The sequence below is a fragment of the Trachurus japonicus genome, unplaced genomic scaffold (assembly GCF_045865225.1).
Source record: "Trachurus japonicus isolate A0001 unplaced genomic scaffold, Traja_1.0 AP030951.1".
In the NCBI taxonomy this organism is placed as follows: domain Eukaryota; kingdom Metazoa; phylum Chordata; class Actinopteri; order Carangiformes; family Carangidae; genus Trachurus; species Trachurus japonicus.
Genome location: NW_028221084.1, coordinates 98218 through 126166, shown reverse-complemented (window position 1 = coordinate 126166; position 27949 = coordinate 98218). Strand labels below are relative to the sequence as shown.

The following is a 27949-nucleotide window of genomic DNA, read 5'->3' as shown; positions in this document are numbered from 1 at the left end:
TTTAAGGGTCTTAATTTTCCCAAAATTGATTTATCACCTTTTAAAGATAAAATATCTCATATGTTAAAATTGGATAATCTAATCAAAAGTTGTAGCAGTTTACATATTTTACGGCGCCCCCTAGAGGCCATTTTTTATCTGTGTGTTTGACACTCGGACGCAAATTGTTCTATAGACCCTAAACTTTAACACCAATTTGAAATGACTGACCCCACTACTAGTTCCAGCCGGTTGATTTGTGGAAACAGAACAAACTTTATGTTTCATTTTGTTGTTTTATAAAATAAAATAAACGCGTTTCTTTAAACGAGACTTTGAACGTTTCATTTATTTATTCAACAGGAACACATCATTTTGAAACATTTTAAAGAAATCAGCTTCGGTATTTAAAGTGAAAAGAACTCAGTTTAGGTGTCCAACACAAACAAACAGTCTTCTTGCTCGCTGCTGAGGGCTTCTGGGAAACGTAGTCTTTTAACACAACAGCTGGAGTTTCCGTCAGATTCAGCTCGACCACGGATTCTTCCCCGTCTTCTCCTGAAACAACAACACAAAGAAAAGACACCAACTGAAAATCTAGATTTAATGAAGCAACAACCTGCTGACGTGAAGACAAGTGTCTGTGTGACAGAAGTTATGGAAACAAGGTTCATCTAACACTTTAAAAAATCTAAATCAAAGGTTTTTGGAGCTAATTAAATCCAGATTAAGTTCAAACATAAAACATTATTTCAGTCAATCATTTCTACTCTTTAATAAAAACCAACTGGTCTAGCTTTTATATCGTTGGAAACCCTGATCAGTCTAACTGGAACTCCAGAATCTCACTGTTTTCACAATTTCCTTCAGTGATGGGAAGCTCTGTTTTGGAGATTTTAGCACATTTTCAGGGGCGTTACCCACACGTTTATCTGTGTTGCTCATTCCACGGATGCATGACATTTACAAGTTGTACCTGGTTGTCAAGGCGACTAATCAGGCTTTCCAACGATATAAAATACAACACCAGTTGGTTTTATTAAAGGGGAGAAATGATCGGCTGAAATAACGTTGACAGTCGATTCATTGACGGAGGTTTTTAGTTAAAACCTCGTCACTCTGGTTACCTGGAACTTCCTGTAGTGGGCGTCGCTGTTGCAGTGCTGCAGTTTGGCTTCGTCCTCGTCGGCGTAGATCACCTGACACAGGTGACAGAAGTAGCCGACGACCGGACGGATGAACTCAGTTCCTGAGGCGGAGAAACAAACAAACAAACAGACCAACAGGTCAGTGAACGCACCACGTGATGACCTCACTGTGTTTACCTGCTGCCCTTGTTGTTGTTGTTGTTGTTGTTGTTGAGGTGTGTGTACTGCATTTATTTGGTGGCTACACCGGTCACTACTTCATTTATTTGGTAGCTACACCGGTCACTACTTCATTTATTTGGTAGCTACACCGGTCACTACTTCATTTATTTGGTAGCTACACCGGTCACTACTTCATTTATTTGGTAGCTACACCGGTCACTACTGCATTTATTTGGTAGCTACACCGGTCACTACTTCATTTATTTGGTAGCTACACCGGTCACTACTTCATTTATTTGGTAGCTACACCGGTCACTACTTCATTTATTTGGTAGCTACACCGGTCACTACTTCATTTATTTGGTAGCTACACCGGTCACTACTGCATTTATTTGGTAGCTACACCGGTCGCTACTTCATTTATTTGGTAGCTACACCGGTCGCTACTTCATTTATTTGGTAGCTACACCGGTCGCTACTTCATTTATTTGGTAGCTACACCGGTCGCTACTGCATTTATTTGGTAGCTACACCGGTCGCTACTTCATTTATTTGGTAGCTACACCGGTCGCTACTTCATTTATTTGGTAGCTACACCGGTCGCTACTTCATTTATTTGGTAGCTACACCGGTCGCTACTGCATTTATTTGGTAGCTACACCGGTCGCTACTTCATTTATTTGGTAGCTACACCGGTCGCTACTTCATTTATTTGGTAGCTACACCGGTCGCTACTTCATTTATTTGGTAGCTACACCGGTCACTACTTCATTTATTTGGTAGCTACACCGGTCACTACTTCATTTATTTGGTAGCTACACCGGTCACTACTGCATTTATTTGGTAGCTACACCGGTCACTACTTCATTTATTTGGTAGCTACACCGGTCACTACTTCATTTATTTGGTAGCTACACCGGTCACTACTTCATTTATTTGGTAGCTACACCGGTCACTACTTCATTTATTTGGTAGCTACACCGGTCACTACTGCATTTATTTGGTAGCTACACCGGTCGCTACTGCATTTATTTGGTAGCTACACCGGTCGCTACTTCATTTATTTGGTAGCTACACCGGTCACTACTGCATTTATTTGGTAGCTACACCGGTCACTACTGCATTTATTTGGTAGCTACACCGGTCACTACTTCATTTATTTGGTAGCTACACCGGTCACTACTTCATTTATTCGGTAGCTACACCGGTCACTACTGCATTTATTTGGTAGCTACACCGGTCACTACTTCATTTATTTGGTAGCTACACCGGTCACTACTGCATTTATTTGGTAGCTACACCGGTCACTACTTCATTTATTTGGTAGCTACACCGGTCACTACTGCATTTATTTGGTAGCTACACCGGTCGCTCTGGGTTGCTGTGGTAACGGCCATCCGTGACCACAATGCATGATGGGATATCTTGCTCCGGTTAGTGACCATCGGATGTTCACTACATTTCGCAGTGAATTGTGGGATAGATTCAGTCACTATATAGTGAACATTAATACTCACTAAACATTCGGACACCACTACACCATGGCGTGGTTACTGTATAGTGAATAGGGGGGGATTTCGGACACAGCCACTGTGTTTACCTGCTTCCCTTGTTGTTGTTGTTGTTGTTGTTCAGGTGTGTGTTTATGTTCTTACCCACAGGTCCTCTGGGTCTCTCTGGACCTGCAGCGCCCCCTGCTGGTCCTGGGCTCTGGTTCTGGTTCTGGAGCCGCTCGTCATCTCCGGGTTTCTAGAAACAGAACGTTCATTTACAAACTTATATTAAGTTTTAATATGTTTTCATATGAGAAAGTAACTGTTTAGATCCCAAATCTACGGCCAGTTGATCCAAACGACGGCTGTTTAGAAGTTTGCTCCGATGTTTTTCAGAGAAGTGAAGCTCTGCAGCGACCGGGACATCACAGAGACAGCAGCCGGTCTGCAGAGCTGCTCGGCCGGCCAACCTCCGTCGTCATCCCGGGGGAGAAAACGGTCGCTAATTAACTTACCCGCAGGTTTTTAGAGGTTTACCACCGGCTAGTTAAATTATTTTTAGGAGATAAATGTTGGTCTCATTGATGAAATCTAACAATTGTGGCAGGCTACTGTATATAACATGGTTATGGTTTCCTGCTGCTTTCCTGCTCGTATTAAGTGACTCGCCCACTGATGATGTGACGGTTCGCAAGGAAAAAACAACTATTTTTTGGTTTCGCTGCGAACCGACTTTTCAGGTTCCGAACCAATTATTTTTTCCGGCCGGTTCAAAGCTGCGTTAGGGAACCAGAACCGTGCCGGAGCTCTGCCGGTGTGAAACCGCTATCAGATCTAATCTAAAGATGGCGGCGCGCGTTTGTGCAGCGGCTCACGGCTCTTCCTCCCACTCTGAACTCACACATGCACTGACGCACACACAGACACACCCTGGACTACCTCAATACATATTGCAATACACCAAACTACCTCACATACTGTGCAATATACACAAATTCGCTGTGCTATACACTGTGCATATAATTTATTCTTATCTATTTATTTTTATATTATTGAAAGTGTTTTTATATTGTATTTTTATAGTATGCTTGTTTGCACTGAAGTGGGGGAGGGCTTAAAATTTCGTTATACAGTAGTATAATGACAATAAAGGCATTCGGATTCTGATTCTGAGAGCGCTCTCAGACCGGTCGGCCCACTGCCTCACCTGGTGTGTCTGTGGTTCTGGTCCGTTCGTCTCTGGACCCTGATCAGCTGGTTTCTCCTCCGTCTCCTTGGACACGTCTTCAGACCCGTCCTCTGGTTTTTCCGACGTGGTTTTGGCGGGAAACTCGTCCGCTGGACTCTCCTGATCCTGATTGGCCGACTCGTTTCCTGTGGACTCGGGTTCTGTGGACGTCGTAGGTCCAGACTCTGGACCCGGTTCTGACGCGTTGCCGACGTCCTGCTCCTCAGTCTTCGTCTCTGAGGACCCGGTCTCTCTCTCCGGACTGGTTCTGGACCCGGTCTCTTTCTCCAGACTGGTTCTGGACTCGGTCTCTTTCTCCAGACTGGTTCTGGACCCGGTCTCTTTCTCCGGACTGGTTCTGGACTCGGTCTCTCTCTCTGGACTGGTTCTGGACCCGGTTTCTCTTTCCAGACTGGTTCTGGACCCGGTCTCTCTCTCTGGACTGGTTCTGGACCCGGTCTCTCTCTCCAGACTGGTTCTGGACCCGGTCTCTTTCTCCGGACTGGTTCTGGACTCGGTCTCTCTCTCTGGACTGGTTCTGGACCCGGTTTCTCTTTCCAGACTGGTTCTGGAGCCGGTCTCTCTCTCCGGACTGGTTCTGGACCTGGTCTCTTTCTCCGGACTGGTTCTAGAGCCGGTCTCTTTCTCCGGACTGGTTCTGGACTCGGTCTCTTTCTCCGGACTGGTTCTAGAGCCGGTCTCTTTCTCCGGACTGGTTTTGGACCCGGTCTCTCTCTCTGAGGACTTCTTGGATCCAGATCTTCTGCCGGTCTCATCTCTGTCCGAGGTTCTGGATTTGCTCCGTGTCACTCGACTGCTGCTTCGGGTCCGGCGCTCGGTCCTCGTCTCAGAGTCCGAGTCCGAGTCCGAGTGGATCTCCCACCTGAATGAATGAATTTATTTATTTAAAACAGGGACAATGCACAAAAAAAACAAGAAGAGATACAGTTGGTAAAGTAGGTAAAGTTGGAGCAGATACAATATTAAAATCATTGAAATAGGACATAAGTGACATAATAACCATAATATTTTTTAAAAAATTGACAGAATGCACTAATAAAAGCAGGGAAACAGGAGCGCCAAATCATGAAGTGCACAATAGGGATTAACAGCACATACACTCTCTCTTACTCTCATCACACATTCAAACCCAAACACACACAATACACAGATAACAATCCAACTATCCCCATCCTCCTCTAATAACCACACTCATAACCAGACACATACACACACTCACATGTAACTCAACAATGTGTGCAAACTTGCTTACTCAGTAACTAGCGCTTAGACAAGCATGAGAATATGTGAGGATTTCAGAGACAGAGAGTCAGAGGACGGGGTGAGGACACAGAAAGGACAGAGTGAGGACGGACACTGACCCGTTGACCAGCCTCTGATACTTGTGTGAGACGCTGACACTGAGTTTTGACCCGTGGAAGACGACGGGTTTGTCGGAGCCGAGTTCCTGAGCCGCTGAGACGGCTTCAGACGGAGAGGACATCTCTATGAAGCCCTGAGACAGAGACACAGGAGGTCATCCTTTACATTTTATTAACAACAACAACAACAACAAGAAGCTTCAGTGTGTCTCGCACCTCTTGGCGGTGGCGGATCAGGAAGTAACGCGTCGCCGTCCCGTAGTCGCGCACCAGTCGCACGAAGTTGGCGTCGGTGTAGAAACGCTGCGGCAGGTTGGTGAAGTAAACAACTCTGGTGGATGACTGGAAACAACAAATAAACAACAAAAATAAACGACAACTAAACGACAAATAAGCAACAACAACTAAACAAATAAACTACAACTCAAAGTCCCTCCTTGAACCGCCACCTTACCGTGGTGGAGGGGTTTGAGCACCTGAATGACCCTAGGAGCCATGTTGTCTGGGGCTTAAAGTCCCCCTCCCGCGACCCTTTTTGGTTATTTTAAAACCAGCAGCTCATTAGGGCCATGGGCCATCGCACCGGGCACTGGTCCCAACAGCTACCAGTGCCCGGGCGAAGAGGCCCGGGGACTCCATCGTTCTGCTGGGGGACTTCAACGCTCACATGGGCAGCTATGTCTTACCTGGAGAGGTGTGATTGGGAGGAACGGCCTCCCCGATCTGAACCCGAGTGGTGTTTTGTTATTGGACTTCTGTGCTAGCCACAGTTTGTCCATAACGAACACCATGTTCAAGCATGGGTGTCTAGGCCGGAGGTCAATGATCGACTTTGTAGTCGTGTCATCTGACCTCCGGCCGTATGTCTTGGACACTCGGGTGAAGAGAGGGGCTGAGCTGTCAACTGATCACCACCTGGTGGTGAGTTGGATCCGCTGGCAGGGGAGGAAGCTGGTCAGACTTGGCAGACTCAAGCATATCGTGAGGGAACGTCTGGCAGAATCGCCTGTCAGGAAGGTCTTCAACTCTCACCTCCGGGAGAGCCAGGGGTAGACAATAAGGGAAATTTGCCACTGGCCCTCCGGGCCAGTGGCTTTTGAAGATCACTGGCCCCACCATTCTAACCACTGGCCCAAGACAATAGGTATCGATCCCCATATTAACGAAAAACAACATATCCCAGCCAATTCCTGCGGTCTCGCCATCGAGGCTGATTCTGATACTTTCTGATACCATTACTAGTCAATTTCCAACATTCTTGATACTTATTCAATACCACGATCTTGTAGTTTCTTGAGATTTTGGGGGATTATTTTGTTATATGTATTTTAGTGATTATGTATGAGTTGGTATATTTGTGTTTAATTTTTGTATGTTGTTATTTATTTGAGTCTGAGGATTTATATCCTGTATCAGATATTTTTCATTCAATTTCATTAAAGAAGGTCAAAAAAAGTGCTTTTAAATTCATCAGGCTACTTTATTTAATAAATAAATAACTGTTTCACATATTTAGCCTCCACTGTGGTTTAACAATGAAGTAAAAACAGAGTTAAAATGGTAAATATGCCTCAACACAAACATGAAGTTATGTAGTCATTACTTTTATCCTCCAAGTAGTTCAGTGATATAACTGTTGTTCTCATTCATTCACGTTTAGGCTGTTTCCACAGATTGGTGCAAAACTGACTCATTGTTTCATTTTCAGCTCAGTTTTGCGTTTACACACGTTTTTTTGTTGTTGTTATTATGGTCTAAATGTCACGTGACGTGCCACCGCCGTGGCGCACACCGAACAGCTGGCGCCCCAGCGCGAGCTCTGGCCCGTGTGTAACGTTCGCGTCGGTCCCGACAGGACTCGACCGACGCGCTGAGGAGGAGGGAAGTTTCATGGTTAAGAAAAAGGTTTTTATCGGTTCTTGTGACGACCTTCTATCAGCAGCAGTGAGTGAGCTGGAGCTGCAGCTGCAGCTGCTTGCAGGTGGTGCTGCCGTGCCAGGGCACAGCGCTGGCTGCGCACAGAAAGTAGATGTCTCTGTCGTTGATCGGGTCGGGATCTCTTAGCACTAATTACCGAGACGATTTGACAGTTATCATTTCAAACCACAGGGATTTAATGTGAAATTAGATTTATTTATTTACTTGTTATATTTTTTTCAAGGCATTATTTTCACTGGCCCCACCGGGCCAGTGTTTGGAGCGTTCTGGTGGCCCTGACGGTTTGAAAAGTACGTCCGGGCCACCGGGCCATTTATATTGTCGACCCCTGAGAGCTTTGACCAGATCCCAAGGGAGGCTGGAAACATTGAGTCAAAGTGGACCATGTTCTCCACTTCCATTGTTGACGCAGCTGTACGAAGCGGTGGCCGTAAGGTCTCTGGTATCTGACGCGGTGGCAATCCCCGAACCCAGTGGTGGACACCGGAAGTAAGGGATGCTGTCAAGCTGAAGAAGGAGTCCTATCGAGCCTGCTTGGGTCATAGGACTCCTGAGGCGGCTGACAGGTAACCATGCTGCAGTTTGGGCAGTTGTGGAAGCAAAGAGGTCTGGGAGAAGTTCGAGGAGGCCGTGGAAGAGGACTTACAGTCGGCCTCAAATAAATTCTAGGAGTCCTATTGAGCCTGGCTAGCTCGGGGGACTCCTGATGCAGCTGATGGGTACCGGCAGGCCAAGCGGACGACAGCTCAAGCAGTCGCGGTTAAGCAAAAACTTGGGTCTGGGAGAAGTTTGGGGAGGCCATGGAGGACTTACAGTCGGCCTCGAAGAAATTCTGGCAAACCATCCGACGCCTCAGAGGGGGGAAGCAGTGCTCCACCAACACTGTTTCCAGTGGAGGAGGGGAGCTGTTGACCTCGACTGGGGATATTATCGGGCGGTGGAAGGAATACTTCGAGGATCTCCTCGATCCCACTGAAACGCCTTCCGTAGAGGAAGCAGAGGCTGAGGACTCAGAGGCCGATTCATTCATCACCCAAGCTGAAGTCACTGAGGTAGTCCGGAAGCTCCTCAGTGGCAAGGCACCGGGGGTGGATGAGATCGGCCCCGAGTACCTCAAGTCTCTGGATGTTGTGAGGCTACGTTCCTACCCTCACCTACAGTCATGAACTCTGGGTCATGACCGAAAGAACAAGATCCCGGACACAAGCGGCTGAAATGAGCTTCCTCCGCAGGGTGGCGAGGCGATCCCTTAGAGAGAGGGAGCTCTGGGAACGCCTTGGGATCCTCCTGGAAGAGCTAGAGGAAGTGTCCGGGCCATAGACTGTAAAAAACATGGACGTAGCATCCGTGACGTCACTCATTGGTTTTGGGGAGTCGTTTTTGTGACTCCAATATGGCGGCCTGTACAGCCCCATGTTGGATTGGCCGGCCGAGAACCCGCCCACTGGCCTCCAAGCAGCTGTCCACGGAGCTGCTCGGACCTGTCACTCAACGTTTCCGTGTCCTAATTGGCCAGAATTTTAAACCTAATAATAGTAGATAATAATAATAGTAATAGGTAGAAACTATCGGTTGAGACCAAAAAACGTGCTGACACCAGGCTTTGATTATGTTTATTGAGGATGTAAAGTGGGTGATCTTAACATGGGGGTCTATGGAGAATGCTGCTTTCTGACACCAGCCCCCAGAGGAAGAAGAGGGGATTGCAGTTTGTTGAACGCAAAAGTGACTTCACTTCTCAGACCCACAACTGCCCCCTTGGTCCGGGCAGAGGGAAGTCTGGGTGTCCCTGCTCACACGGCTGCCTCCACGACCCGGGGGAGTCGGATAAGTGGAAGAAGTTGGATGCATGGATGGATGGATAAACAATACAACAACAAATAAACAACAACACCTCTGACCTCTGGCTCAGCTGTGACCTCATCTTGACCTCTGACCTCAGGCTGACCTGTGAGGAGGAAACACAGGTGTGATGTCACTGAGTGAGGAGCTGCAGGGGGGCGGAGTCAGTCAAGTCTGGTCCAGTGGGAACATGGGAACCACAAGAAGAAGGTCACACTCACCTGAGTCTTCAGGCTCCTCCTCCTCCTCCACCTCGTCCATGATGATGCAGTCGTCCAGGTTTATCGGGAAACCAGGGTCCTCCTGAAGACCAGGACCAGGAGAGACCAGAATGAGACACAGACCAGGACACAAACAAATTTCTCATTGGAAATGCATGGGAACAGTCTTCAAACTCTTCTAATCTTTGAATCTCAACTACTTCAACATACTTTCTGCTACAGACTTCATTCAACTTATAAAATGTTCACACAACTTTCAACTATTCCCCTGTTACTCAGCTTATCGATATGTTAAACAGTTTCTGATATTTGGCAGATTAAAAACCATTAAAACTTTTGACAAAATCCAACTTTATAATGGGTGTGTATTGCGTCTAAGGAGCCGAGGCTAGAGTGGATGACATCATCACTAGAGTGGGAGAGAGCCAAAAACACGACTGAACCTTTTGTCTCTCTATCCTGTCACCACGGCCACAAATTACACTCTACACACATGATTTTCTCCACTGTTGTAGATAAACTTGTCGTCTCTCAAGCAGTGCGATCAAAACAGCAGAGGGACTTACAGAATTTAAAGTGTGAGTCTCTAAGTGCAGATAGACCCATTCTTGCTACTCATTCACTCCCATACAAAAGTAGGGGCTGAAATGTTCCCTGTTTATAACTCCTGATTGTAAGAAAAGTGTGAAAACCCAACAGGTTTATCTACAACAGTGGAGAAAATTATGTGTGTAGAGTGTAATTTGTGGCCGTGGTGACAGGTTAGAGGAAAAAAGGTTCAGTCGCGTTTTTGGCTCTCTCCCGCTCTAGTGATGATGTCATCCACTCTAGCCTCTAATCGTTAGACGCAATACACACCCATTATAAAGTTGGATTTTGTCAAAAATTTGAATGTTTTTAAATCTGCCAAAACTCTGCTTAAGATATCAATAAGCTGAGTGACAACAGAATAGTTTAAAGTTGTGTGAACATTTTAGAAGTTGAATGAAGTCTGTAGCTGAAAGCATGTTGAAGTAGTTGAGGTTCAAAGAAGCAGAAGATTTAGATTAGATTAGATTAGATTAGACTTTATTTATTTGAAGAGTTTGCTCTACCTCCTCGTCCTCCACAGTCTTTGCTGCCTCCTCTGGTTCTCTGCTGGGTCCCGAGTCCTGCTCCTCTTCCTCTTTCTTCTCTTCCTCCTCTTTCTTCTCCTCCTCTTCCTTTTTCTCCTTCTCCTCTGTCTCTCCGTCCTTCACCTCCGTCTCTTTCTCTGCAGACAGAGTCAGAGTCATTTATTTGCCATTCGATGTAAATTCATTCAAAACTGCTGATGCGCGTTCCCGTCAGTGCAGTTTTTCGGCATTTACCTCTAAAACAATGTTCCGTTATTATTTTTTATGAAACGTTAAGGTGAAATCCGGCGATCTGATTGGTTGTTAACCGTGGTATAATGAGCATATACCACGGCTACTATTCTAAAGCCTCATCACAGCGTAGGCTATCACTCCGCGTCCGCGGACTGTTGCAGTCCGTAGCCAAAGACAGTCGGTGTTTTTAGGATGTTAAAAAATGGAGTAAAGTAGTGTAATTGACATGTTGAAGGTGAACTTTGACCTCCAGAGGGTTAACAATGGTAGAGGGGACTGAGCAGTGACAGAGGAAAAGACCAGATGCAGAGCTACTGGGAGCTAACGTCTGGAGACAAGGGACTAGTTTTTTATTGGATAATATGTATTTCTGGTTGAATAAAACTACATGAAATTGATGCGTATTCCTCTTTCATATTGTCATTATTGGTAACCGTTTTATAAAAGCAGTATATCACTCCAGGCCGTGGTCTCTGCTCATTCTACCACTCTAAGGGGGAACAACGGCCCTTAGAGTGGTAGAATGAGCATAGACCACGGACTGGAGTGATATATTGCTTAAGTAGTTGTTGTGACTCCTACCTTCTCCAGGTGAGTCATGTTTCTCAGGTTCAGCAGCTTCCTCCTTCTCCTTCACCTCCTTCTCCTCCTTCTCCTCCTCCTCTTCATCCAGCTGCTCCTCCTCCTCCTCCTCCTCCTCCTCCTCCTCCTCCTCCTGCAGACTCTCTCCGTCCTCTCCAATCACCTCCATCCCCTCGATGTCGCTCTCCTCTGCAGACGACCTGCGGGTGACGACGTGTTCATGAGGCGTTCACTGACCCGCTCAGAGTCAGGAAACTCGTTGTGTGAACTGTGTCGTGTCGTAAACTCACTCTGCTTCGTCTTCGCTCGGCTCCTTCGGTGTCGGTGTCGTCGTTGTCGTCTTCGTTGTCGACGTCTCAGGTTTGGTGTCTCTGTCCGGACCCGGTCCAGGATCGGTCCTGGTCTTAGAGTCTGTGGGAAGAACAGATGCAGATATCTGATCAATATGTTTAACGACGACTCCTGATCACACCCTCAGCTCATCAATAATAATAGATTTTTTTTAATTTTTTGCAGGTTTGTTGAAAATGGCCGATATAATAGAATTTCAGACCTTAAAGGGACAACGAGGAGTTTCTCCGTCGGCAGAACGAAAAATTCCGCGACAATAAAAAAGTCTGATATTAATGTGGATGAATCTACGTTACCACTTGTTAATGGTCCATTTTAGATAAATCTATGGTTTTGTCTCTATGGTTATTTTGTTATTATTAGTGGTGGCGGAAATGCTGGGCGAGCCGACCAGCGTTTCTTTACTTTCGGTTTCGTGGCGAGTCATGAGAATAACGCCGCCGTATGAATCTCCGTTTATGGTGGGAACTACGACGGTATGTGATCGTCTTCCAACCTCTGACTTTAATTCTTGATGAATGAAAACATGAGTCTGTCTTGCACCGGTCAAAGAATTTCACGGTGCGGAGGCTCATAAATGTAATGTGGAAACACTTCACTTTAACAAAACTCCTTGTTGTCCCTTTAATATTTTGAAATAGAGTATAATATTGGTGTTGAAGTAAGCCAGTGTAATTATAACAACAGAAAGGAGCAGGTACTATAAGGTTTTCTTCATCCTGCTCCTTTTCATTCATGGTGACTGTGGAGCTACATTATGTAAACATGTGCAACCGTGTGTAGAATGTAAACCATGAATGGAATAGATCAGAATGAATGAATGAATGAATGAATCAACGTGGTTCTCACCTGGTTCCTCTGGTTTCACTCTGGACCCGTTCTGCTGGGAAGAAGAGCTGCTGCTGGATTTACCTCTGGACCGGGACCGGGACCGTCTTCTGGTCCTGTTTCTATCTCTGGACCTGGACCTGGACCGGGACTTAGACCTGGTCCTGGTCCTGGTCCCTCTGCTGGACCGGTCTCTAGACCTGGACCTGGACCTCCTGTCTCTCCTGCACCTCCTCTCCTCTGCTCCTCCGTCTTTGCTGCTGCTCCTCCTCTTGGTCTCGCTGCTCTGACTCCTCCTCCTCCTCTTGGTCTCTGACTCCGCCTCCTCTTTAGTCTGACTCCGCCCCCTCTTGGTGGAGACAGACGACGCCTCCTCTTCCTCCTTCTCCTCCTCCTCCTCATCGTACCTCCTGGCCGACGCCACCCTCCTGCAGGTAAAACATTTATTGATGTAACGTTAAATGGGTTGATTTCTGTCCAGAGTCCCGAGGCAGCGCTGCTCTTCAGTCCTCACACATGAAGCTTCACTTTTCATTCAAACTAATGCTACTGCCACAATTGTTAGATTTCATCACTGAGACCAACATTTATCTCCTAAAAATAACTTAACCAGCCGGTGGTAAACCTCTAAAAACCTGCGGGTAAGTTAATTAGCGATGGTTTTGTCCCCCGGGATGACGACGGAGGTTGGTCGGCCGAGCAGCTCTGCAGACCAGCTGCTGCCTCTGTGATGAACCGGTCGTTAAAAAAAAGAAAAAAAAAGCTTCACCTCTCCAAGAAACATCGGAGCAGACTTCTGAACAGCCTCATCTGGATTAACTGGCCGTAGATTTGGCATCTAAACAGTTACTTTCTCGCATGAAAACATATTAAAACTTTACACACAAGGAGGGCAAGTGACGTTGTTGTTGTTGTTATCAGGTTGCTATGCGGGATCATGTGCAGGATTCTGATTGGGTTAGTGTAAACGAAAAGTTTTCTGAAAACTGGACTGGTGTGCGCGCAGTTTTTTTTGTAAACGGAGAGGGTGAAATGTCTGTTTGTGAAAATAGCCGGGCACGTGTAAACGTAGTCTCACACTCACATCAGACTCTTGTATTCTCCAGAGAAGGAAACTTTGAGGAAGTCGCTGTTGATCTTCAGGTTGTTGGAGGAGTAATAATCCACCAGCTTCTGAGCGTCGGGAGCGTTCTTCATCTCCACAAACGCCTGCAAACAATAAAACACAGCTGATTAATAAACAATAATCAGAGAGGACAAAGAGGAAGTTTCTGTTTCCAGGAGCAAAGTCTTAACACAACAGAACATTACTCAACTAAATGTTTTCATTTTTAATACATTAAAAAGATGTGAATGTTCTGGGAGGAGGTGGAATTTCAAAATAAAACTCAGATGTTTTCATAAGTGTTTGCATGTTAAAGGGATAGTTCAACATTAAATCAAACTGGCCCATTGCCATAATCCCTATAGTCGTAGCAGTAGGTTCGTTACCTTTAATTGTCGGTGCAAGCTATTTTTAGAACGGCGGAGCAGAGCCGTGAGCTGCTCAGAGCTACGCTACGGAGGCTCATTATGGGATTTCTTGGTTTCCCTCATCAAACTCATCAAATACACAATCCAACAACTCCACAACGCTCTGGTGGACAAGTTGTGAGCTGCACATTCACCACGCTATGAGATAATAACACAACGTTACCACACAGAGTTGTTTTAGAGGGAAATTCATGTAAAACCACTGATGCACGTTGCCTTCAGGGACAGTTTTTCATCAACAGTCTCTGTATTTCCCTCTAAAACAACTCTGTGTGGTAACGTTGTGTTATTATCTCATAGCGTGGTGAATGTGCAGCTCACAACTTGTCCACCAGAGCGTTGTGGAGTTGTTGGATTGTGTATTTGATGAGTTTGATGAGGGAAACCAAGAAATCCCATAATGAGCCTCCGTAGCGTAGCTCTGAGCAGCTCACGGCTCTGCTCCGCCGTTCTAAAAACAGCTTGCACCGACAATTAAAGGTAACGAACCTACTGCTATGACTATAGGGATTATGGCAATGGGCCAATTTGACTAAATGTTGAACTATCCCTTTAGCTTTATCTATCAGTGTGTGGTTGATGTTTTATTTTTATTTTTATTTGGAGTCTGAACCAGAGGAAACAGGAAGTGGAGTTTCTCACGATGGAGGGCAGGAAGAGCGTGTAGAGCGGAGGACCGAAGCGCTTGACGATGGTGAGAAGATCGGAGCGGCTGTCGACTCCTGATGGAGCCGGACTGAAGCTCACCACCCGAGAGCTCTGCAGGAACACACACACACACAGACACACACACACACACACACACACAGACAGACACACACACACAGAAAAGGTGAGACAAAGGTCAGTGATCAGGATTGGGGGGGGGGGACACAAAAGTGATTTTTTTTTTGCGCCCATATACCAATACTATCATAACATGCCGCCATAAATCACAACTCCGCAGAGTCTCGGCATATCATTCAAAAAGTCCTGCACAGGGAATCATTTACTGTGCTTATACCTTTCTTGTTTATTTGTCCTAAACAGCCAACAGCGCGTATCACTGCTGTTATAGTAGTAAATTATAATTTAAAGGGTCTCGGACATGTAATATCTACTCAGGTTCTTATCTTTCTCCTCCCACCGACCCTCCCAGATCCCCAATTCTTCTCCCCATCTTCCTTTTATCCCAGTGTATGGGACTAATTTATACATGATTAATTGATATGGATGAAAATCAAAATATGAAGCCTTATAGGGACAACGAGGAGTTTCTATTTGGTTATAAAAAAGTCTCACGTTAATGTGGATGAATCTCCGTTACCACTTGTTAATGGTCCATTTTAGATAAATCTATGGTTTTGTCTCTATGGTTATTTTGTTATTATTAGTGGTGGTGGAAATGCTGGGCGAGCCGACCAGCGTTTCTTTACTTTCGGTTTCGTGGCGAGTCATGAGAATAACGCCGCCGTATGAATCTCCGTTTATGGTGGGAACTACGACGGTATGTGATCGTCTTCCAACCTCTGACTTTAATTCTTGATGAATGAAAACATGAGTCTGTCTTGACCCGGTCAAAGAATTTCACGGTGCGGAGGCTCATAAATGTAGTGTGGAAACACTTCGCTTTAACAAAACTCCTGGTTGTCCCTTTAAGATTGAGGGGGTTGTTTCTTTAAAGCCTGCTGATGTCATCAGCGTCTGAGTAAGAAACTACCCGTTCATTTGCATCGTAGTGGAGGAGACCAGAGACCAGAGATGGGATGTGGAGTCAGAAATATTTTTGTCAAACATTATTTGTTCCGACATTTCAATCATTTCTTTTTAGATGTGAGGAATGTGAAGTCTGAAAATACATTTGTTAAATTTTTAATAGTTTGGGGTATTTTTATTGGGGGGGGACATGTCCCCCCCGTCCCCCCCGGGATCTGCACCCATGTCAGTGAACACAACACAACACAGAGCAGCGTTCACACCTGCACCGGGGTCAGTGGGTCGGGTCAGATCAACACACATCAACACGTTCTGTCCCCATCAGCAGGTGAGATGTTTGTCTCTGTGACCCCGTGACCTCACACACACACACACACACACACACACACACACACACACAGACACACACACACACTCTCACACACACACACACACACACACACACACACACACCGGTGAGTGTGTACCTGCAGGAAGGTGAAGGTGTTGGAGATGCTGAACTGGATCTGCTCTCCGTTCACCGTCGGAGGATAGTTGACGTGAAACTTCACCAAGTCCTTCGCCTGATCGGGGGAACCCAGCTCCACAAACGCCTGCAAGAGGGAGGGGTTTAAAGGGACAGTTCAAACATTTAGTCAGGTCCTCCTCTCACCATAATAACCCCTATAGTCACAGCAGTAGGTTCTTCACCTTTAATTATCGGTGCATGTTGTTTTGAGACGGGAGCTACACGGTATATTTCCACCTTTCCCTCCATCAAACTCATCAAATACACAATCCAACAACTCCACAACGCTCTGGTGGACAAGTTGTGAGCTGCACATTCACCACGCTATGAGATAATAACACAACGTTACCACACAGAGTTGTTGTAGAGGGAAACGCAGCCGGAACTACATTCCAGACACGGCTGCTGCTGGGCGGAGGGATTTTAAAAGAGAAAGTAGTTCAGAGTATTTGCTTCATATATATGTTATTATTTCATAGATGACTCTGATTGCAACTGTAATACTGTTTAATTATCTTTTTATTTTATTTTTGGCTACATTTGTTAATTATTATTGGATACTTGTTTCTTTCTATGACTCTGACACCATGAAGAGCTCTAATGGATGTAATGGAAAATGTAATTAAAGGGTAGTACAGTAGGCATCTATAAGCTAGATAGCTTCAGACTGCACCTTTTCTATCTATTTATGAACTAGTTGAACTAATGATGGTTTTATGGAAGGTTGACTGACTGTGATTGATGCTCAATTGTAAATAATTTTGTATTAAAGATCGAATAAACTACTACTACTACTAATGTGCAGGTCACAACTTGTCCACCAGAGCGTTGTGGAGTTGTTGGATTGTGTATTTGATGAGTTTGATGAGGGAAAGGTGGAAATACTGAGCAGCTCACGTCTCTGCCCCGCCCATCTCAAAACAACATGCACCGATAATTAAAGGTGATGAACCTACTGTAACACTTTACAATAAGGGTCCCTTAATTAACGTTAGTTAGCACATTATTAAGCATTAATATATTAACTAATGTATAATTAATGCCGAGTAATGCATACATAATGATAACCAATTACATTATTATGCTTAATAATTTATGAACTAACTTTGAGTAGTAAACATTAATAAACTGCTTACTAATAGGCTACATTAATTAATGTGTTTCCTAATCCTAAGTAATACATAATAATGATTGTTAATATATCTGTAAACAGTTAAATAATGCTTAATAATGTACTTACTAGCATTAATTAAGGGACCCTTATTGTAAAGTGTTACCGAACCTACTGCTATGACTACAGAGGGATTATGGTGAGAGGAGAATTTGCCAAAAATGTTGAACTATCCCTTTAGACAGAGGTGAGTAACACAGCTGGACGACGGCAGCCAATCAGAGTCGACTCACCAGAGACGGAAACATGAGGATCTTCACGATCTTCCCGAACGGCTCCGTCAGCTTCCTCAGGTACGCCTCGTCCACAGCCTGGGCCGGGAACTTCACACACACCACTTTACACTTGTCTGAGGCCTGAGGAACACACACACACACACACACACACACACACACAGGTGTTGGTGCAGGACAGGTGGAGCTACAGCTGCTGCTCTCTGAGTCTTTCAATAGTGTAAAGCTGCAGCACCGGAGGCAACAGTTCTAAGGCCGCAGTTTTAGGACCGTTCGATTTACGTCACAGCGCCCCCAACGTTCGGAAGTTGCTGCGTTACTATTAGGGCTGCCCCCAAATAGTCGACCAAAAAATCATTAGCCGACCAAAATTTCATTGGTCGATTGGTCGCAGATTGGGCTGCTAAAATCGTAATCGCGATTATTTGGAATCGTAAAAATCGATTTTTTACTCTAACTAGGGTAATTACAGTAAGCCCCCGTTCATGAATCTGGGCTGCGCTGAATTATGGTAATGACTGCTGCCTCATGCTCTCCCACTGCTCTCCCCACACACTGTAAACAAGCATGTTGGCATTTTGCTAAGACCAGTGAGGATTTTGTTGCCAAAAAGACCAACGGCCCTTTTCCACTACACAGTTACAGCTCTCACGGTTTGTCATTTAACAGAAAAATCGTAATCGGAAATCGATTATTCAGAGAAGAAAATTGAGATTTTATTTTTGGGCAAAATCAAACAGCCCTAGTCGCAGGAAAAAAATAAATAAAAAATTTGGAGCCGTGTCTTGTCAAAATTAAGTCAAAATCAATGACTGAACTGTGTATGAAAGGCTATGGGGCTTTTATTTTGAAGGGCCAGATACAGGAAGTCGTGACGGGACACTTTTTTGTTGTTGTTTTTTGGGGTTTTTTTATACACGGCACGACAGGTCTTTCTCTCTTTTTTTTTTTTTCAAAAGCGACTTTTTTCCGATGTTGTTACTCCGATGTTGACTCCGACGTAGGAGCTATCAACGCTATTTTCAACCATTAGCGGGCGCTGCTATCAGATCCATGATAGTCATAAGTGACGACTACTGGTCGACCAACAAAATCTTTGGTCGGGGGCAGCCCTAGTTACTATGGAAACGGTCACTGCTCCGGAGGGGATTATTTGAAATTTATATTCCAAGTTCTCACATTTTGAGTTTGAGTGGTTGGGTTTAGGCAACGAAGAGAGGAGTTGGTTAAGTTTAGTAAAAAGACCAGTTAGAGTGTAGAACAGAGAGTCCAATGACTGTCCAGAAAGCAGTTAGGAGCACGTTGGAGCTGATTTGTAGTCGATAAATCTGATGGCAGTAACTTCAGACGAGATTTGGTAAAAAAAAATAAACAGCGGGTAACAGCAGTCTCCACTTGGTAGGAAGCGCTGTGATGTAAATCGAACGGTCCTAGAACTGCGGTCCTCAAACTGCGGTTACTCCGGTACTGCAGCTTCACCCTACTCGAGTCTTTACCTTCTTCTGAGACGGTTTGTTCGGCTGCGGCTCTGTGGAGACACAAGGTCACACGATGAGGTCACATGATGAGGTCACATGATGAGGTCACATCTCGAGGGGACAGATACAGGAAGTCTTTCCTGCCTCATGCCATCACACTGTATAATAACGGCTGAAAAACTCTGCTCATAACTTACAGTCACTACGCACTTTATTTTCTACACACAGTTACACACATCGCACATTTTTTACTTTGCACTAAAATCACCACGGGCAATTCTGTTGTATATACTTTTGTACATTACATTCTATTTGATTTGCTATTGCTATTTTGCTATTTTATTATGTATAGTTTGTTTTTTATATTCTTATACTATATGTTGTTATCGTCACTGTGTGTGTCTGTCTATCTATCTATCTATCTATCTATCTATCTATCTATCTATCGTTCGATCTATCGTTCGATCTATCTTTCTATCTATCGACTCTAATACAAAGATTCTCTGAGAGAAGCAGAACGGACCCCTGTTTATAACTCGCAAAGGATTCCAAAATATTTACTGAAGAAACACCAAAATCATATCAAATCGTTCAGGAAGTCCTTACGACGACCGCGGTCTGCTTCTTTTTCTGATGGGAGTTACCGTTTTGTCAGAATAAGCCCAAATGTGAGACCAGTGCAGAGGCAGAAAATTGCTCTTTTCCCTGCTATTTCTGTTTGCCTCAGCCTGGGGGGCTCCTATCGTCATTGGCAACCACCCTAACCCTTCTTTATATTCTTATACTATATGTTGTTATCGTCACTGTGTGTCTGTGTAATGTTGCTGCTGCACTGTGATTTCCCGGCTTGGAATCAATAAAGTCTATCTATCTATCTATCTATCTATCTATCTATCTATCTATCTATCTATCTATCTATCTATCCATCTATCCATCCATCCATCCATCCATCCATCCATCCATCCATCCATCCATCCATCCATCAACACTGTGAAGCTCAATGAGGTAATAAACGTACTCTGGCTCTGATTGGTTCTCTTTAACGGCCGGGCAGGTCTTTCTTCCTCCTTCCTCTTCTCTGATTGGCTGTCAGCTCTTTAAAGACACATAAACATCATAAGTTAGATATTGATATTGATGACGATGATGATGATATTGATGATGATGATGATGGTGGTGATGAAGGTGTGTAGTTCACTGACCTGTTGCCCGTCTCCAGGCGACAGTCCCAGTTTGGAAACCTGAAGAGGAAAGAGATGACCACATGACAAATGATCGTCAACAACAGTAACTAAGTACTTTTACTTGAATACTTCCACTTCAGAATATCAGTTTTATTGTTTTACAAACCTGCAACTTTTATCAGCTTCATTTTTAATCAAGGACTTTTACTTTGAAACAGCTTTTTAGTCAGTGAATGGATCGTCTTTTATTTTGAAAAGGTGATTAGAAGAGTAGAAACACCAATCACAAGTCAGCTCCTCCCTCCTCTGTAACCAATGGCAACCAGTGCATCCAACATGCTCTTCTGTGTATGATGTGATGTCATTGTCTGCAGTGGGCGGAGCCATGGGATCTGATTGGAGCAGAGCCCGGTCCAGTCGTCCAATCAAGAAAGACTGAGACTTGAACAGTCGATCAGCTCGTCTTCATGTCGATGATTCAAGAAGGAACTGAGAGGATACGGTGGCTGAAGGTCAAAGGTCAAAGTGTGTGTGTGTGTGTACCATTTACCATTTACCATTTACCAAAGTGTGTGTGTGTGCGTGTGACCTCATAGACGCTGTAAACAGGAAGTGACTGAGACGAGTCTGATTGGTTCTGGATGTGGACTTTAAAGGTCCAGTGTGTAAAATGGGGACAAAAGCATTTTACAATATGTCTGCTGTTTCCTCCTCCTCCTCCTCCTTTGTTGGTTTATTTATAAACGCGAAACTCGTTAAAAATTGCCGTACAAACATGGCGGCGCAAGATGGCGACGCTCTCTAAAGCAAAACTCTTGTTATGAGTTTATATAAAAGAATAATTATAAGGCTACGGAAACCAAACAGATTTTATTTTATAGTGATTATACATGGGTAGTAGATTCAGATTTTGCCAATAAATCTTGACAATTATTACACACTGGACCTTTAAGGACAGTCTGGACCAAGGTTGAGAGGGTTAGTGAGGGTTGTGAGTTTTCTCATTCTCATAGAGAATGAATGGGAGGAGGTCAAAAAACGAACCAAATATTGGACTTTTTCAAACCTCTACTACTCTTGCATACTTTCACCTAGAGACTCCATTTAAACTTTAAAATGTAGACACAAGTCTTGTTTATTGGTGTCTTAATCCACGCTTCGATAGGTATTATAGTTTTTTATCAATCACTGTTCAATGACCATGATCATTTTTGGAGAAATGTTGAGATTATAATGGGTGTGTATTGCGCGGAATGTTCGGGCTAGAGTGGGTGACATCATCGGCTAGAGTGGGAGGAGTTGCCTGACATTGTCTTAAACTTCTCTCTTTCCACGCTGCTCACGGCCACAATTTACACTCTACACACATGATTTTTTCCACAGTTGTAGACAAACTTGTTCTCTCTTTAAAAATGTATTCAACAAAGCAGAGAGACTTGCTGAATTTAAACTGTGAGCCTCTGAGTGCGGCCACGTCTGTCTCTGCTCCTCATTGACTCTAATACAAAGATAAACTGAGAGAAGCAGAACGGACCCCTGTTTCTAACTCGCAAAGGTTTCCAAAATATTTACCGTAGAAACACCAAAATCACATCAAATCGTTCAGGAAGTCCTTACGACGACCATGGTCTGCTTCTTTTTCTGATGGGAGCTACCGTTTTGTCAGAATAAGCCCAAATGTGAGACCAGTGCAGAAGCAGAAAATCACTCTTTTTCCCGCTATTTCTGTCTGCCTCAGCCTGGGGGGCCCCTATCGTCATTGGCAACCACCTCAAGTTGCCGTGGTAACCTCTGAGCCTCCGTGGCCCTCTCAAAATGAATGCTAGGAAATTTTCTAGTACATGTTTTTGTTATTGTTTCAATATTCTTACGTGGTGTTTGGCATAGGGCTTCAACTAATGATTATTTTCATTATCAATTAATCTGTTGATTATTTAAACAATTAATCGATTAGTTGTTTGGTCGATAAAATGTTTAAAAAGATGTTTAAAAATATCAATCAGTGTTTCTCAAACCACCAGATTACGTCCTCAAACGTCTTGTTTTGTCCACAAACCGAAGAGAGACTCAGTTTATTGTCATAAAGGAACAAAGAAACCAGAAATATTCACATTTAAGAAGCTGGAATCAGAGAATTTGGACTTTTTTTCTTTAAAAAAACTACTCAAACTGATAATTAGATTATCAAAATAGTTGACGATTCATTTAATAATCGATTATTGTTCGATTAATCGATTAATTGTTGCGGCTCTAGTTTGGTATTCCTTTTGGTGCAACAATGTAACAGTGTCAAAATTTGGACACTGACTAACCCCTAGTGAGGACACAGTGAGGACATGGGGACAGTAAAGACACAGCGAAGACACATTAAGGACAGTAAAGACAGAGTAAAGACAGAGTAAAGACAGAGTAAAGACAGCATGAAGACACATTAAGGACATGAGGACAGGACTTACTGCTGCAGCAGCTGTAGCTGTCCGTCTGCATGCTGGGTGCCGTTGATGTGTTGGGTCCAAACCTGAAACACAAAACACAACACACACATGAGTCGGTGTCGTGAAGCTCTGTCTCCATGCCAACGCTCCGAGGAGAAGTAGCCTCATCATAATGACCCCCTCCACCCCCCCACCACCATCTGACTCTGCAGAGAGAAGGTCGAGGAGCTCGGCTGAACTTACCTTCTCCGACAGCACAGTGATATCACACAGAGAGCACGAGTACGGGAACACCTGAGGACACGTCCCGTGGAAGTCCAGAGCTGCTTTGGACGACGGCATCGAGGAGGAGGAGGAGGAGGAGGAGGAGGTGAAGGAGGAGGTGAAGGAGGAGCTGGCCGCCCTAGGAGGAGGAGCAGGAGGAGCAGGAGGAGGAGCCAACCTGTGATCAGCTGATCCTCCCGGCTCAGAGAAACGGGAAGGACGAGTTCTTTGTCCGGCTCCAGTCGACCTGAAAGCGGCTCGGTCCTGAACGGAACCAGAACCAGAACCAGAACCAGAACCAGGACCAGGACCAGAGGCTCCGCTGGTCTTACCGTACTCAGGGGGTCCTGGTCTGCGGTGGAAGTCCACCGCGTACATGGATGATGAAGAGGAAGAAGCGAATGATGATGCTGATGGCGTCGGCTCGGCTCTGACAGAGCTGCTGGTTCTGGTCGTCCCCCAACGGGTCTGGACCGGGACTTGGACCGGGACAGGGACCGGGACCGGGACCGAGACTGGGACCGGGTCCGATGGAAGATAACTGGGAGTGATCTGGTCCAGCGGGTACTGGACCGGCTGGCTGCGCAGCTGGTCCCAGTCCGAGGCTGCAGAGAAGCTAGATGCTGCTCTGTGGGCGGAGCTAGATGATGCTCTGTGGGCGGAGCTAGATGCTGAGTGGCTAGATGATGCTTGGTAGGCGGAGTTAGATGATGCTCTGTGGGCGGAGCTAGATGCTGAGTGGCTAGATGATGCTTGGTAGGCGGAGTTAGACGCTACTTGGTAGGCGGAGCTAGACGCTGAGTGGCTAGACGCTGCTTGGTAGGCGGAGCTAGATGATGCTCTGTGGGCGGGACTAGACGTTGAGTGGCTAGATGATGCTTGGTAGGCGGAGTTAGACGCTGTTTGGTAGGCGGAGCTAGACTCTGCTTGGTAGGCGGAGCTAGATGATGCTCTGTGGGCGGAGCTAGACTCTGCTTGGTAGGCGGAGCTAGATGATGCTCTGTGGGCGGAGCTAGATGATGCTCTGTGGGCGGAGCTAGACGATGCTCGCTGGCTGGAGCTGGGGGGATAAGAGGATGAAGATGATGAAGTGGCGTGGGGCTTGACGGTCCCTCTCTTCCCCTTGATGTGCTGCAGCACCTGCGGCAGCGACTCGAGCGTGAGGACGTCCTCGGGCAGCTCGGCCAGCAGAGACAGGTCGCTGGGCTCGAGGCCGCAGCTGCTCAGGATGCTCAGAGCGCCGCCGTCCTGCGACCACGACGACGGACCTCTGAGGTCGTGGCGAGCGTCATGGCGGTCCGACGAGGAGGAGGAGGAGCCGTTGTCCGGTCGAAGGTCGGCGTCAGACGGCGTCCGTCTGTACGGGAACGGGCGCTGAGACATGATGAGATGAAGCTGTGGAGAAACGTCCTGCAGACAAGAAGGTGTCGGGGAAGACAGGACGTTAAAGAGACGTTAACGAGACGTTAAAGAGACGTTAACGAGACGTTAACGAGACGTCAACGAGACGTTAACGAGGCGTTAACGAGGTGTGGCGTCCTGAGACAAACACACACGTCTCAACGCTGACGAGCAACAACGGCTCAAGACTCTAAATAACAAGAAAAGATGAAGAAGATGAAGTTGAAGAGGAGGAAGGACGTCACAGCTGCAACATGTGAGCATTATTATTATTTTTTTTTTCTCGGATAATCAACAGTTTCAGTCGTTATTCAACTTTCAACCGCTTTGAACTCACCTCCATTTATTAATCAGAGCTGAAGAAAAGTCAAAAGTCATCGTCATTCAAGTCGCTGAGTCGCTTCACCAATAACACTGATTGATTGGAAGAAAAAAGTTTGGATGCTCCCCCATACATTTTTAATTATAAATAAGGTTAAGGAGGTATCCCATAATAAATATTACCCTACTCACCGTTATATGCAAAACTTTAAAAAGGACATTAATACTAACTGTTCTTTTTATGACTCAGATCAGGAAACAGTTGTTGTTCTTGTTCACATACTAAATAATGATGGGCATTGTTTCTATTCTTTATTAATCAAAGTAAATTAAATAAGAAAACCCCTTGTTTTGTTGTTGTTTTTTTTCCAAAAGAAATGGAGCATTATTTTTAAAGGGATACGCCCCCCCAAAAATTTTTGTGTCTTGCCTCACTCCCGCAGGGTTTCCCGCAGCGCTTTCCTGTTAAGGCGGCCGCCTTAACAGGAAAGAGCTGCCGCCTAAACTAACGTCTTAAAAAAAAAAATGTAACGATATTCGCCGCCTCCTACCTAAAGTCGCTAATTAGCTTAGCTCAAACGCTGTTAGTGTATAGGTAGTGTTAGCCTGCCTCCACCTAAAGTCGCTAATTAGCTTAGCTTAGCTTTTGTTTTTTTTCTTGGGTTTGTTTGTTTTTTGCTTTGTATGTTTGTTTTGTGTGTTTAATTTGTAATTTCATTTATTAAAAAAAAAAAAATTAGCTTAGCTCAAACACTGGAAGTGTATGGGTAGTGTTAGCCTGCCTCCACCTAAAGTCGCTAATTAGCTTAGCTCAAACACTGGAAGTGTATAGGTAGTGTTAGCCTGCCTCCTACTCGAGCCGATATCAGCAGTCAGAAGATTTCATTTTAGCTCTAAACTCTGTAAATATATCACTTTATCAACATTTCAAACATGTTTAGGTGAGAAAGTAGCCGTTTAGATCAGCAGTGTGTCGTGTCTAAATACCAGCTGTTTAAAATTTTGTTGGGACGAATTCGGCGCTACTCAAGCTAGCCGTTGTGACCAACGCACTTCCGGTTACTTTTACAAAATAAAACACCCGTTGCCCTTTACATACAGAAAACCATGACGATAGAATTTGTGCTTTACTTTGAAATAGGAAGCTAACCTACCCTCGATGTAGCTAGCTTGAACCAAAATAAAGTCTTTACTTGAACCCTCCGTTTTGACCGATCTGGTCCCGTTAGCGGCATTTGACCGCTCAAGATGCCTTACCGGAGAGTTTTGTAGCTCTGAGACCAAGATCGGTCTGTTTAGAGTTGCTGAAGAGTTTCTCTCATAACTTTAGGTGGAGGCAGGCTAACACTACCCATACACTTCCAGTGTTTGAGCTAAGCTAATTAGCGACTTTAGGTGGAGGCAGGCTAACACTACCTATACACTTCCAGTGTTTGAGCTAAGCTAATTACGGGCGATACGGCTCTATCTCCCTTGTTACTGCACGAAAGGATGGTTCCATTTACAACCTTTTTATTTCATGTATTTTACCCCTGGTCCATCTGTTACTTTCTGTTCTTTCTGTGTACTGGTCATTGTTGTATTTCAAAAAATAAGAAACAAACCAACAAATGTATTATTATCTCATAATCATTAGTTTCAGTCATTATTCAACTCTGTAAGTTTTAAACCACTAGTTTGAACTCACCTTCCTTTAATAATCAGAGCTGCAGGTTTTCGATCGCATCGATTCATCAGCTGGTTGATCAATAGAAACTCATTAGCTTTGATTAATTGTTTAAGCAAGGACGTAACTTACGATCTCTGCCCATATAAGGTTATTTTTAAGCAAAAAAACTTTGATAAAAGGACGAGACTAATTTACTTTATACTTTTATTTATTTTGGCTTTTCAGAAACAGTAGTAAAAGGTGTTTCAGTCATATATTTTATTTTGTTGTTCATCAATTAACATGTTTATTCTGACAAAACTAATGTTTATTAATCAATTTATCATAACACCAATAAAAGACCAATAAAATGTAAAGACCAGATTTGATTCAGAGATAAAAGCTGATCAGTTAAATCTGATAAAAAAAAGTTAATGTCTTTTTAAACCTTTCACATTGTTTATGTATCTTAATTGTGAGTTATTCCACATTGTTTTATATTTTATTGTGTTCTGTAAGCGTCTTTGAGCACTTGTAAAAGTGTGTTATAAATAAAAAGAATTATTATTTATTATACCGTCATATTTACTCTGGCTCTTTTGGTTTCTTTTTTGCCAATGAAATTAAATCAGTGAAAATGACAACTTCTTCATACCAGCTTTTTAGATATTTCTGTTCACTGCAATTATATGATTATTATTGGCTGGATTTGATGATGGTTACAGCCCCCTAACCCCCCATAAATTACGCCCATGTATTTGAATCCAACTTTATTTATAAATATCATAATAAATTGAACACAACAGTCCAACACCTTTGTTTTAAATGACAGTGAACTTATTGAACTGTGAACGAGACGATTCCTGAACAGCACAAATAATAAAACCGATCAACTCAGTAATATATCGATAAGATTAATATTAATCAATAAAAATGATAATGGTTATTACCTGACGAGCTGATGTCAGTCTGAACAGTTTATATCTCTATTCATCATACTTAAAAAAAAAGTACAAACCAACAACACAGAGATCAATAACACAAAGTCAGAGCTTCATCGATCACCGATGTTTGATCACAACTTCCGGTTAAACCGTTAATAATAATGATAATAATAATAATAATAATAACGGTTAAAACAGCGTTAGCAACATTAGCTCAGCGTTAGCTAACAGCTGTTAGCTTCTCCTGTTAGCACCGAACTAACTCACCTCAAAACAAACAGCAGCCGCTTCCGGTCAGACACGTGACCTCGTGGTGAAAACAGAGAGAAAAATACAACAACAACAAAAAAGAAAATGTTTGTTGAAGAAGAGAAACACAGAGGAGCTGCTGGAGACAAGCTAACAGCTAACAGCTAACGGCTAACACTGCTCCTCTTCCTCTTCTACTTCCGGTGTGTAGAAGCGGCTGTAATGACGTCACCGCCGCCTGCTGGTGAGCGCGAGGAACTGGAACTCAACAAACCACATCACAGATACACGAGAGGAATACAGTTTTTCTCGATTGCTAAGACACATTTCTCGAAAGCTTCTCTCATTTTCTCTAAACTGTGAACACAAAACCTAATTTTCA

General features: G+C 44.3%; 1 protein-coding gene across 1 annotated transcript; it reads right to left on the bottom strand.

Moving 5' to 3' along the window:
* Positions 1 to 413: 413 nt before the first annotated feature.
* Positions 414 to 27762, bottom strand: LOC146959882 (uncharacterized). The gene is made up of 24 exons (XM_085772816.1): positions 27586 to 27762; positions 23503 to 24414; positions 22984 to 23472; positions 22762 to 22823; positions 20324 to 20362; positions 20140 to 20216; positions 19140 to 19171; positions 17644 to 17766; positions 16199 to 16324; positions 14679 to 14795; positions 13588 to 13712; positions 12644 to 12931; positions 12525 to 12589; positions 11615 to 11735; positions 11325 to 11524; positions 10488 to 10645; positions 9394 to 9475; positions 9232 to 9278; positions 5609 to 5734; positions 5393 to 5526; positions 3990 to 4893; positions 2945 to 3038; positions 1107 to 1228; positions 414 to 537 (listed from the first exon to the last, which is right to left on the bottom strand). Exons 2-24 carry the CDS (start codon positions 24385 to 24387, stop codon positions 505 to 507), a joined length of 4449 nt encoding a protein of 1482 aa, XP_085628942.1. The 5' UTR covers positions 24388 to 24414; positions 27586 to 27762; the 3' UTR covers positions 414 to 504.
* Between the last annotated feature and the right edge of the window lie 187 nt (positions 27763 to 27949).

Bases quoted from the DNA above. Each gene is read 5' to 3' on its own strand.
- LOC146959882 (XM_085772816.1), bottom strand. From the start codon at position 24,387: ATGTCTCAGCGCCCGTTCCCGTACAGACGGACGCCGTCTGACGCCGAC. The intron at 12,932-13,587 runs GTGAGTGTGAGA...TTTTACCTGCAG, and splicing joins GGAGAATACAAGAGTCTGAT to GAGGGTGGCGTCGGCCAGGA. The intron at 11,736-12,524 runs GTGAGAACCACG...TTCTTCCCACAG, and splicing joins AGTGAAACCAGAGGAACCAG to ACTCTAAGACCAGGACCGAT.